Raw genomic sequence first — 12,165 nt, 5'->3', positions numbered from 1 at the left:
TTTTCTGCATCTAATGGGATGATCATAAGATATTTTTCTCTTTTAATCTGTTAGTGTGATAATTTACATTCTTGGATTTTCCAGAAACATCTTTGGATTCCTAGAATAAGTCAGATTTATCACAAGTGGATTATCTTTATCATATAGATGGCTGTTCTTGAGTTACTAATCTTTTATACTTTTGCATGTAAGGAATGTTTTTAATCTAAGTGAAATTTTGAATCTATGCTCGCAAGTAAGAATATCCTTTTTCATACTATCCTTATCTGGCCTTAGTACTGAGCTTTAGATTATCTTGGAGGTTCCATTTCCCTTCCTGTAATGATTCTCATGCCTCACGGCACATACAAAGTTCTCCTTTGTAAATTTCAGCATGAGCTCAATTCAATAATTACCTTGCCACCAAAAACTGGAGTCTCCCATTAAACAGTGAATTTGCTTCTATTGACGTTAAACTCTAAAGTGAATCACTTAGATCTAAAAATACCTTGTTTGGGTTGTGTGTAATAAATACTTATTTTTGCCAAAGATATACAGAGCTAAAAACAGAAAATCCTACCTAGGGAGGCTTAAAAACATGTAAGCTGAACACTTGGTTAAATCTCAACTTTTCCCTCCTTAGATTTTTTGTTTCTTTGATATTCTTGAATTTAAAACTTAGTCAATTCATGTTCTTTCCAGTCTACTACTGAAAATGTTGTTGAACATGAAGACAGTAAATGTTCCTTTGAGTGCAGCCTTGGCAGAATTTTTTTGATGTTTATGGACACTCTTCTATTTATTGTCATTTTTCAATAGTTTGCAACTGAAATTCTGACCTTCTTTTGAGTTGAGTTATTAAATTGCTCAATTTTTCTGAAGTGAAAGAATTATATATTACAAGTGTAATGTAGATATGTGAATTTCTACAAAGCCTGCATGCCTAAGAACAGGTGGCCTGGGTAAAGAGTCAAATTGGTAGAACCAATTAAAAAGACAAAGAAAGCATCATATCATTCATTCAACAACTTAGTGGACAAATCTTTCTATATTTTCACCATAAAGGATGGAAGAATGCCTCCAACAAGGAGAAAACAGCAACTCCTTCCATTTTGTTCTCTTGTATTGTGGGTTCCTTCCTCAACTTGTAACATTTCCAGACTTATCCTCTCAATATATAACATGTAAACATACAGTTCATTTCTGCTGTCGCCCAGCATGGAGTGCAGTGGGGTGATCATGGCTCACTGTAACCATCCTGGGCTCAAGCAATCCTCCCACCTCAGCCTCCTGAGTAGTTGGGATCACAGGCTCATGCCACCATGCCCAACTAGTTTTTCTATTTTTTGTAGAGACGGGGTTTTGCCATGTTGCCCAGGCTGGTCTCAAACTCCTGGGCTGAAGCTCTCTGTCCGCATTGGCCTCCTAAAGTGCTGGATTACAGGCGTGAGCCACTGTGTGTGGCCCAGGGTTTATTTTTTAATGGAAGTACATCACAGACCAGAGAAAAAGAATATCGTCTGTCTCATATTAAGAGAATTTAGGAGTTGCACTACCTGCCTAATAACTTATTTTACTAGGAAACCATAGAGGTAATATGGGCCATCCATCTGCATATTTGGGAAGAAGCCAAACAAAGATTAGGTAGTGGCTGAGTTCAAATTAGAAGGGGCTGGGAGACTGGAAGGAAAATGTTAAAAGGACGAAAGTAATAAGAGTCTAAAGTTGGAAGCAGAAGGAAAGAGAGATAGATGATGGATAGATGCAGAGGAAAGAAAAGGAGAAAGCTGGAAAGAAACTACAAACGAATTATTTTGAAGGGAAGGTTAATTGAAGCTAAACAGAGAAACTCAAGACAAACACATTTTTAAAAGCAAGGCTGTGTGGATATAGCAGGATGAAACATAAAGGAAGAGTGGCCTGGAAGTGAGTTGTGAAATATGTGTGCTAACTTCTTGAAAATGATTTCTAGTCCTTGCTAAGGACTATTTCCTTACGTATCTATCTACCTTAGATAGTAGCTATTTGATTTCTAGTCCTTGCTAAGGACTATTTCCTTATGTATCTATCTACCTTAGATAGTAGCTATTTTTAAGTCAGTAGCTATTTATTGGCTATAAATCATTAGCATTTTAAAGATTATTAACTGTGTTCAGTTTATAGAAATAAAAAGTAGAATTTAAATAAACTGCATTAAAAACATTGAATCTTACCCAAAAGTTGAGTTTAGATACTCCCAGTTTTAGAATTTCATTTCTCTTTAGAATTATTGCCTAAAATGCACACAAGGGAAAAATGAAACAATTCAATACAATACAATTAACATTTATATTTTGTATAAATGGTACATTTCAAAAATTACATAGCCACCCTGTTCCATCTCAGCTATCACCAGCCATTTTCCTCCTTAACTGTTGATTTTAAATTTTGGACATGGCAAATTTCCTTGAGGTGAGACTTAAATGGTTTGGGTGTCAAAAAGCTGCCTCTTGAATCAAGTTATTTCTTCACTTAGATACCCTGGCCGTTTTCTGCAGGATAATTCCTCTACAAAGGTAAATGGTATATAAGCATATGACAGCATCCATGCAAGTCTGTATGTGAGTTATCCAGCAACATTAGTGAACTAAACTAACATGAAAATCCTTCCTCTCTAAACTGCCAAATAAAGTATTTAAACATGTTTAAAAAATGTTTACTGATGTGAAAGAGAAGGAACTTGTGATGCTAGAAAAAAAGGTGAATTTTAAAAAATACAATATTAATTAGCAGATAACCACCACCCCTGGCAGTCTTTATAAAGGCCTGTAGAATAAGGTTACAACTACAGGCTTGTATTGTAAAGGGAGGGCAGCAGAAGAGGCCTTGGGTCTAGGAAAGGTAAGAAGTTAGAATTGAGAGTAATACATAAAGGTAGGGTCTTCAAAAACTATACCTGCAGTGCTATGGACTGAGAATTTGTGTCCACCTCAAATTCACAGACTGATTCTTTAATCCCCCATGTGATGGTGTTTGGAGGGTGGGCCTCTGGGAAGTAACTGAGTCATGAGGGTGAAACCCTCCTAAATGGGATTAGGGTGCCCGTATTACAAGACTAGAGAGTTGATGTCTCTCTCTACCGTGTGAGGACACAGCAAAAAGGCTTCTGTCTGCAAACCACCAAAAGGGCTTTCACCAAGAACCAAATCAGTCAGCACCTTGATTTTGAACTGCTCAGCCTCCAGAACCGTGAGAAATAAATTCCTGTTGTTTAAGCATCCTGTCTGTGGTACTTTTGTTATAACAACCCAAACTGACTAAGACACACAGTGACTAGAAATACTTCACCTACCGTCTCTACGAGTTGATAGGTTATTTGTTTATTCCCAAGTTTGGGGTGAAAACAGTGCTCTCATGAGAAACTGAATTCTTGGACTTGCATATTATTTAGATTTGGGTTCAAATTTTGTATCATTTAGTTGGTGTAGAAATTCCCAAAGTGAGCCAGGATTATTAAACTTCCAATAGGAAAATATAAATGTATCAGATTATTCATTGCAACATTGTTTGTAAATGCAAAAGTTAGGCAACAACCTAAATGCCCAGACATAGGAGAGTGACTGAATGACAGTAAATCCACAGTAGAATACTAGGAAACCACCAGAAAGAATGAGGAAAATCTCTATGAACTGATATCCAGGATAGGTTGTTAAATGAAAAAAAAAAAAAGTGCAAAAGACTATCTTTAATATAAGAAGAGATGTAAAAAATATACATATAACAGTTACTAGAACTCAAAAAAGCCCAACTAAATGGGTCAGCTAAAAAACTAATGAGATTTCTTTCTTATAGGGAATAGGCAGTAACAGGGTGAAAAGAAAGGTGGAGAGAATGGGCTGGAAGGAATAGTGGGGAATATTTTCTGAGTATAATTTTATATATATATAAATATAGTCCTCATTGAAATATGGTAATGTTTCACCCAAAGTAACTAAAATCAATCAGAATGAAAGTTCTGCTTCTGTCCAAGTTTGTATAACAGGAACCACATTTACTTTCTCACCCTAAAAAACCAAAATACCAAGCAAAATAGATTATAGAGACAACGATGAACAATTATATGCCAACAAATTAGATAACTTATAAGAAATAAATTTCTAGAAACATACAACCTACCAAGAGTAACTTATGAAAACACACAAAAAAAACTCAACAGACCTATAACTAATAAGGAGAGTAAATCAGTAATAAAAATTTTCTCAACAAAGGAAAACCTCAAACCAGATGGCTTCACTGGAGAATTCTGTGAAACATTTAAATAAGAATTCATACCAATCCTTCTCAAGTTCTTCCAAAAAACTGAAGAGAACACTTCTATACACATTTTATGAGGCCAGCATTACTCTGATACCAAATCCAGGAAAAGATACTACAAGAAAACTACAGGCCAGTATTTCTGATGAATATAGCAAAAAAAAAAAATATATATATATATATATATATATATATATATATATATATATATAAAATGAGCAAAAATGTTTATTCTTTGGGGAATAAACATTTCCCCAAAGAATAAATACAAATGTCCAACAGGTATTTAAAATGGTGTTCAACATCACTAATCATTAGGGAAATGTAAATCAAAACCACAATGAGATACCACCTCAAACCTGTTAGGATGGCCATTATAAAACAAAACGAAACAAAACAAAACCAGAAGTAACAAATCTTGGCAAAAATGTAGAAAAATTGGAATGCTTATGCATTGTTGGTGGGAATATAAAATGGTGCAGCCAAAGGGCATATCAGGTAGTCTACATGGAAGAGTTTGCTTCCGAGTGCAGCAATATTAGCCATAAACTAACCAGTACTTTAATTCCAGCTAACAAATCTTAAAAGCAAGGCCCGGAAAGATCAGCCTATGTTCAAGTGGCTTAACTTCATCACAGAAAAAAGCTCAAGAATATCTCTAGGAATAAGAAAATACCCAGCAGCTAACAAGGTAAAATTCACAAAGCCTGGCATCCAAGTAAACATTGCCAAGCATGCAGACACTCAGGAAAACACAACCCCGATATGAGGAGAAGAAACAATTAATTGAAACTGACACAGACGACAGAATTAGCAGGTGGAGGCACTGAGGCAGTTACTATAACTGTATTACACATGGTGAAGAAGTGGTAACAGAGAGAGAACATTTAACTAGAGACACAAAAATGCTTCAAAGATCCAAAATGAACTTTTAGATATGAAAACTACAATGACTTAAATGAGAAATACACTGGATGTGATTAACAACAGGTTAGATACTGCAGAAAAACAACTAATGAACTCTTGAAGACACAGCAATAGTAACTATCCAAAATTAAATAAAGAACAAAAATAAACAAAGGCTCCATGAACCACTGAACAATTTCAAGCAGCCCACTATGCATGTAGTGAGAGTCCCTAAGTGAAAGTGAGGTGGGGAGGCAGAAAAATATTTGAAGAAATAATGGCCAAAATTTTTCCAAATTTGATAAAAATTGTAAACCTAAAGATCTAAGAATTTCAATGAATCCTAAATACAAGAAACATAAAGAAAACTATAGTAAGGCACATTATATAAACAAACTGCTCAAAATCAGTGGTAAACAGAAAATCTTATCTCCAGCTGGGAACAGCTAGAGAAGTAACATATTATTTACAGATGAAAGCGCAGGGATGTCAACAGATTTCATAAGAAAAAAATGCAAACAACAAGACAAGTCAAGCAGCATCTTTTAAATTCTTAAAGAAAATTGCTGTTAACCTGCAATTCTACACCCAGGAAACATACCTTTCAAAAATGAAGGCAAAATAAAGACTTGGTGACCAGGTGATTTGCACTAAAAGAAATGTTAAAGGAGGTCTTTCAGATAGCAGGAATACAGTAGGTCAATCTGGCTGTACGCAAGTAAAAGGCACTGAAAATGGTAACTACAGGGTAAATATATAACATTTTAAAAATTTCAAATACTTTTAAAAGGTAATTTACTGTTTAAATAAAAAAAAGTCATTGAGATTTCTATATCATATGTTTCAGTAAAATGTATGACAATAACATGAAACAAATTTAAAAATGCACTTTATCAAAATATGTGGGATCCTGATAAAGCAGTGCTTGGAGAAAAGTTTATAGCACTAAACACCTGTGTTTAAAAAAAAAAAAAAAAGAAAGAAAGTTCTCAAGTCAAAGACCTTGCTTTATACCTTAAAAAAAAAAAAAAAAAACTAGAAAAGAAGGAGAGCAAAACCCAAAGTAAGCAGAAGAAATGAGGCAATAAAGATCGAGTATAAATCAATGAAACAGAAAACAAAAACAGTAGAGCAAATCAATGAAACCAAAAGCTGGTTCCTTGAGAAAATTAATAAAATTGATATACCTCTAACCAGACTGATCAGAGAAAAAAATAGAACACAAACATCTAATACTAGGAATGAAAGAGGAACTATCACTATAGATACTATAGATACATAAAAGATATAAAATATTATGCCTTTGTCAATAAATTTGACATCATAAATAAAATTTAAAAATTCCTTGAAAGATACAAGCGAAGTTCACTCAAGAGGAAATGGATAACATCAATAGCCTTATATCTTATTAATGAAATGGAACTTGTAGTTAAAAACATTCCTACAAAGAAAGTCCTAGATGGTTTCATTGGTAAATTCTACCAAATATTTAGGGAAGAAATCATAATGATTTTACCCAAATTCTTCTGGAGGAGAGAGAACACTTCATAACGCATTTTATGAGGCCAGCATTGCCATGTAACCAAAAAAGACAAAGATGTCATAAGAAAACTATGAACCAATTATTGTCATGAACTTAGGTGCAAAATCATAAACACAATTTTAGAAAGCTGTATCCAACAAAAAATAATAATACAGCATGACCAAAGTGAGGTCGATTCAAGGAATGCAAAGATGCTTTAACATTTGAAAATCAACCAATATAATGCAGCACATTAACAAAACAGAAAAGAGAAACTATATGATTATATCATATCTTCAAAATTCATTTTTGAAAAAACTCAGCAAACTGAACAGAAGGGAACTCCTTCAACCTGATAAAGGGCTTCTCTGAAAAATCCTATGGCTAACACCGTTACTTAAGGATGAAAGACTGAATAATTAAACAAAACTTACATTTCAAAATGAGCCATTTAAAATAAGGCATTTAAAAATACTAAAATATGTGAAAGAATGACACAAATCAAAATTAGAAAAACTGAGAAATGAGCTGACAGAAATCAAATAATTTGAATTAAAACAAAAATAATTTCAGACACAAAAAGCTAGAAGGAATATGAGGAAATGATCATCATAATAGTGCCTTAAGAGCCATGAAAGGTGAAGAGAAGAAACTTTTAGAAATAAAAAAAGAAATAAGATAAAAAGTATTCAAGAGAAAGTGATACATTTATAATGTATCCAAACTTCTAACACTTTTAATTAGCAACCCTTTTGGACAGAAGTAAAACAAGTACTCAAAGAGACAGCTGGGCATGGTGGCTCATACCTGTAATCCCAGCACTTTGGGAGGCAGAGGCGGGCAGATCACCTGAGGTTAGGAGTTTGAGACCAGCCTGGCCAACATGGTGAAACCTCATCTCTACTAAAACTACAAAAATTAGCTGGGCATGGTGGTGGGCACCTGTAATCCCAGCTACTCAGGAGGCTGAGGCAAGAGAATCTCTTGAACCCAGGAGTTGGAGGTTGCAGTGAGTCAGGATGGCACCATTGCACTCCAGCCTGGGCAACAAGAGTAAAACTCCGTCTCAAAAAAAAAAAAAAAAAAAAAGAAAGAAAGAAAAAGTAAAAGTGAAAGAGACAAAAATTTTACACAGAGCCAACTTAACTTTCAAGTAAAAGGTGACAAAACAAACTGTGACAAATACATCAGAATTGAAGGAACTCTCTTGTAGAACAAGACTAAAATAACCAAGATGACTAGGAGATAACGGCATAAAGACTGCTGATAAATAAATATGTATTTGTTCACATAAAAACATGAAATAAGGTTAATAAGGCAGAAAGTACAGTATGCAGTACTCTATGTTCTGACAATATAGATACCGATTTAGTAAAAAAAAAAAAAAATGGGTGAAGAGAATGAAAGAAGGATATGCAAAAAAAATCTTTATTTCTCATAATCATGTGTGTGGTGCAGTATAGCAATTCTCATGCATACACTTTGGGAGAAGGCAACTGGATATGTGATATTCTATCATCCCCTGGCTTCTTGAGACCCAAGAGAAACAAACAAACAAAAAAGAGGTAAGTAAAAACCCTATATTCTTGAATTTGATTTGGAAATATCCATCAGAACTTGTGAGCTAGTTTACCATAAATGCATGCACACACACACATACACACACACATATTTTCATGGTAGATTTTTAAAGAAAGAGAGAGAGCCTACACCCTATGATATTTCCTACCTCTGTCCACTAAGAAGGCCTAGAAACAATGACCTACTCAGTAGCAGTGAGTATCCTTGGGTCCCAGACTGCGGTCTTAAAACACCATTTCCCCAGTGAAGGCGAGGAGGGTGTCTTGCAGGAATGGCTTCCTCCAGGGTTTGGACAGGAGTCCACAAGACAGACCTGGAAGAACTTGTCATACATGACACAAGTGTGCTATCAGACCACAGGGTCACGTCAGAGAACTCAGGAGAACCCTAAAGAGGCTCCCCTGGTCAACAATGAAATAATCTGAGAATGAGTAAAGATAATAATTTCAATTAACTTGAAATACATCAAAAATGTTTAAATCCCTATGTTCCGAATGAAACTTAAACACACACATACACAGCCCAAAGAGCCCACATTTGGAAGATGACAGGGAATCAATTCATTATTTTTAAAATTTGCAAATAAAGAGGTAAATCAACACTCACTTAACTTTTCCTAAATGAACTCTAGATGACGGATTGGAATGTGACCACTTTGCAATCCCTATTGAATTAACAGATCCATCATAAGGCACTGAAGTCTAGTACCATAAAGAGAGACATTACATGCCTTTTAATGAAAGAACAATACTGTAGACTTGCCAAAGTGATCAAGCCTGAAGCAATCCAAGTTTCAGATCCAGTTTCTAATATATTAAACTATGCCATGAGACAAAGGAACATGCTTAGCTACACCACAAGAACTCAAAAAGCAAAATCTGGACCATGAAATCCTCCACATATTCTGACTCCGGTTCTTCAACAAATAAATTTCATGAGGATAAAACCAGGCAGATATGCAGGAAACTTGTAGCTAAAAAGAGAAACTTAAGTGATGAAACTAAAAAGGAATGCTGGAAAGTTACTATCATAGCAATCAACACAGTCATTATTGTTTTAGGGCAGCACAAGGGAGTGCTTTGGGACGGGTCACATGGAGGGCTTTTACACTCATTTAGAAAATTATAATTTTGATATAATGGTAGTTTAAGAATGTTGGCCACATAATACATAACACAGTCAGCCCTCCACATCCATGGGTTCCAATTGCTACAGATTCAACCAACGGCAGAAAGAAAATATTTGAAATAATAATAATACAACAGTTTAAAAAGTACAAATGAAAAAACAATACAGTACACAGCTATTTGCATAGTATTTATATTGCATTAGATGTCAAGAGTAATCTAGAGATGATTTAAAGTACATAGGAAGATGGGCATAGGTTATATGCAAATAACACACCATTTTACATAAGAAACTTCAACATCTGCAGATTTTAGTATCCACAGGGGTTGGGGATGTCCTTGAATCAATCCCTGCAGACACTGAGGGGAGATTGTACTCATCAGTATTACCCAGCACTAATTCAGCACACAAAACATTGGCTTTATGTAGTTTTTATCTGTATTATATTTCAAAATAAAAAAGTTTTCATTAAAAGAGGTAGATAAGCACACTATTAGGAGTCCTCTACTCTGTAATGGTGAAATAGTTTCACAAAATGTTGGAAAGAAAGAGCATTTTTTCTGGGAGAGAAAAAGGAGGAATTACTATGAGGGAAAAATGATATGAAAAGCAAAAATGTTAAAACATAAGGGAAATACCAAAAGATTAAACCACTGCACCATACATGGAAAAGGGCTATATTTTGGCGTTACTGTAGTTGGTACCATTTCTGATCAATGTGGAGATGGGAGGTACAGGAGAATATTCTAGGCTCTAGCTTATAGATATCAGAAATATGACTACAGTGTAATAGAACTGATTTACTAAACCACCCTTCCAAACACATATCCAGAAAATGTCATTCCATGTAGTTCCTGTGAGCAGACTACACACTTATTCTAATTATCTTGCCATTGATCAAAGTACTTTGGAACTATACTTTCTAAACTGCCTTCAGAAATAATTTAGTTATAGGTGCAAAATAATCGGTCTTATGACTTTATTGTCACACCATCATTTGAGTAAGGTCTGTATTACCCAGCCCAATCACACAAAATATTCACAAAATTTTGGTCATTTCCAAAAATCAGATCCACTCTTGAAAGGCAAAGATGTGCCACCAGTGAAGACATTCTAAAGAATGTGCCGTATCTGTGAAGGAAACTCAGAGGAGTTCCAAAAATGTTTTGGGCAGTGGCAGTGTCACTGCAATGAGTACTTAACCTCTTCAAGTGACTTAGGAGAAAAGAAGTCATTTTTATCATAAAATGGGATATGATTAAAGTAAGTCTTTATTATTTTATGATAATTTTTAAATATTTACTTGGGCTTTGTCTTAAAAAGAAAAACTTCTACTATAATATTTTTCAAGGATAAGACAGATAAAAAGGTTTGCTTGGGAAGAACTGTGTTACGTTGAATGATAATCAGGAAAGGGCCTCTTTATTCTCTTATACCTGTTTTAGACAGGAAAACATGCTATCTGGTAGGTTAAAAAAACCCCAACTTTATGAACTAAACACTTACCCACGTCATTAATAAAGATGAAGAATAATAAGAAGATAAGTACATTGAATTTCCAAACATCAAAATGAAACTAAGGATAACTGAAATCTGAAAAAAAAGTGAAAAAATACATTTTGCGGTTATTACATATATTGGCATAATGCATATTTTGTAGGTATATAGCCTTTTTTTTTTTTTTTTTTTGAGACAGAGTCTCGCTGTGTCGCCCAGGCTGGAGTGCAGTGGCCAGATCTCAGCTCACTACAAGCTCCGCCTCCCAGGTTTACGCCATTCTCCTGCCTCAGCCTCCCGAGTAGCTGGGACTACAGGCGCCCGCCACCTCGCCCGGCTAATTTTTTGTATTTTTTAGTAGAGACGGGGTTTCACGGGGTTAGCCAGGATAGTCTCGATCTCCTGACCTCGTGATCCGCCCGTCTCGGCCTCCCAAAGTGCTGGAATTACAGGCATAAAGATGAATAACTCTTGGCCAAATGATAATAGAATTTCAAGTCACTGCTAGATTGTAAGTATTAAAATTCAAGACTATAAACTCTATCTGGCAGAATTTCACTTTTTCTCCATCTGCTACTTGGAACAATGAAAAATAAGTCTATGATTTCTATTGTTTTAACAATAGAGTAATATACCAAGAAAGACTTAGTTATAAATACTAGTTTTACTAATCTTATTTTTGTTAGACTTCAGAACTTCTATTATTTATGAAGCTTTACTAACTTTTTATATTTTTAAGGAAGCTATGTTTGGGACCTAAGCCAAAAACAAAATTGCAAGAATATAAAATTTCAGTTAGAGTGTCATTCAGGCAAAATGCTAAAATCTCATGTCTGAGAAAGAAAAGGCAGTTTTAAAAGTAGTAATAATAATAATAAATAAAACAAATGTTTTAGAGAATAAAACACATCTATAGTCAAGTTGAAAGTATAATCTATTATAATATGACATCTATAATATACATTTCCAGTTTTCCTTCTGGATATCACCAGTATCATATGTATTAAATATTACCAAAGAGGTGGTACCCTATAAAACAGAATCACTTCGATTTTATAAACTCTGAGAACCTATCTTAACATTTGACTTATATATATTAAAAATGTTACCATGTTCACATAAATGATCTTCTGAAATTTGCTTGGTTCAATGTATCCCACAACATACATGGGAAATAATGATGCTATCTGAAATAATACAAAAAAGCAAAAGTGAAAAAAAGTATAGAAAACTAACACTTTACTATTCATAGGCAAAGT

General features: G+C 34.5%; 1 protein-coding gene across 1 annotated transcript in view; it reads right to left on the bottom strand.

Moving 5' to 3' along the window:
• The window catches only part of LOC699789 (putative C-mannosyltransferase DPY19L2), a 118,157-nt gene that overhangs the window by 47,209 nt on the left and 58,783 nt on the right, over positions 1–12,165 (bottom strand). The window contains exons 10-12 of the mRNA XM_028845868.2: positions 12,016–12,093; positions 10,916–11,002; positions 2,193–2,252 (exon numbers count right to left, since the gene is read on the bottom strand). Of these exons, the coding sequence (XP_028701701.2) occupies positions 2,193–2,252; positions 10,916–11,002; positions 12,016–12,093 (225 nt within the window). The remainder of the gene's footprint in view (positions 1–2,192; positions 2,253–10,915; positions 11,003–12,015; positions 12,094–12,165) is intronic.

The sequence above is a fragment of the Macaca mulatta genome, chromosome 3 (genome assembly GCF_049350105.2).
Source record: "Macaca mulatta isolate MMU2019108-1 chromosome 3, T2T-MMU8v2.0, whole genome shotgun sequence".
NCBI lineage: Eukaryota > Metazoa > Chordata > Mammalia > Primates > Cercopithecidae > Macaca > Macaca mulatta.
This window is presented reverse-complemented; position numbering and strand designations above follow the sequence as displayed.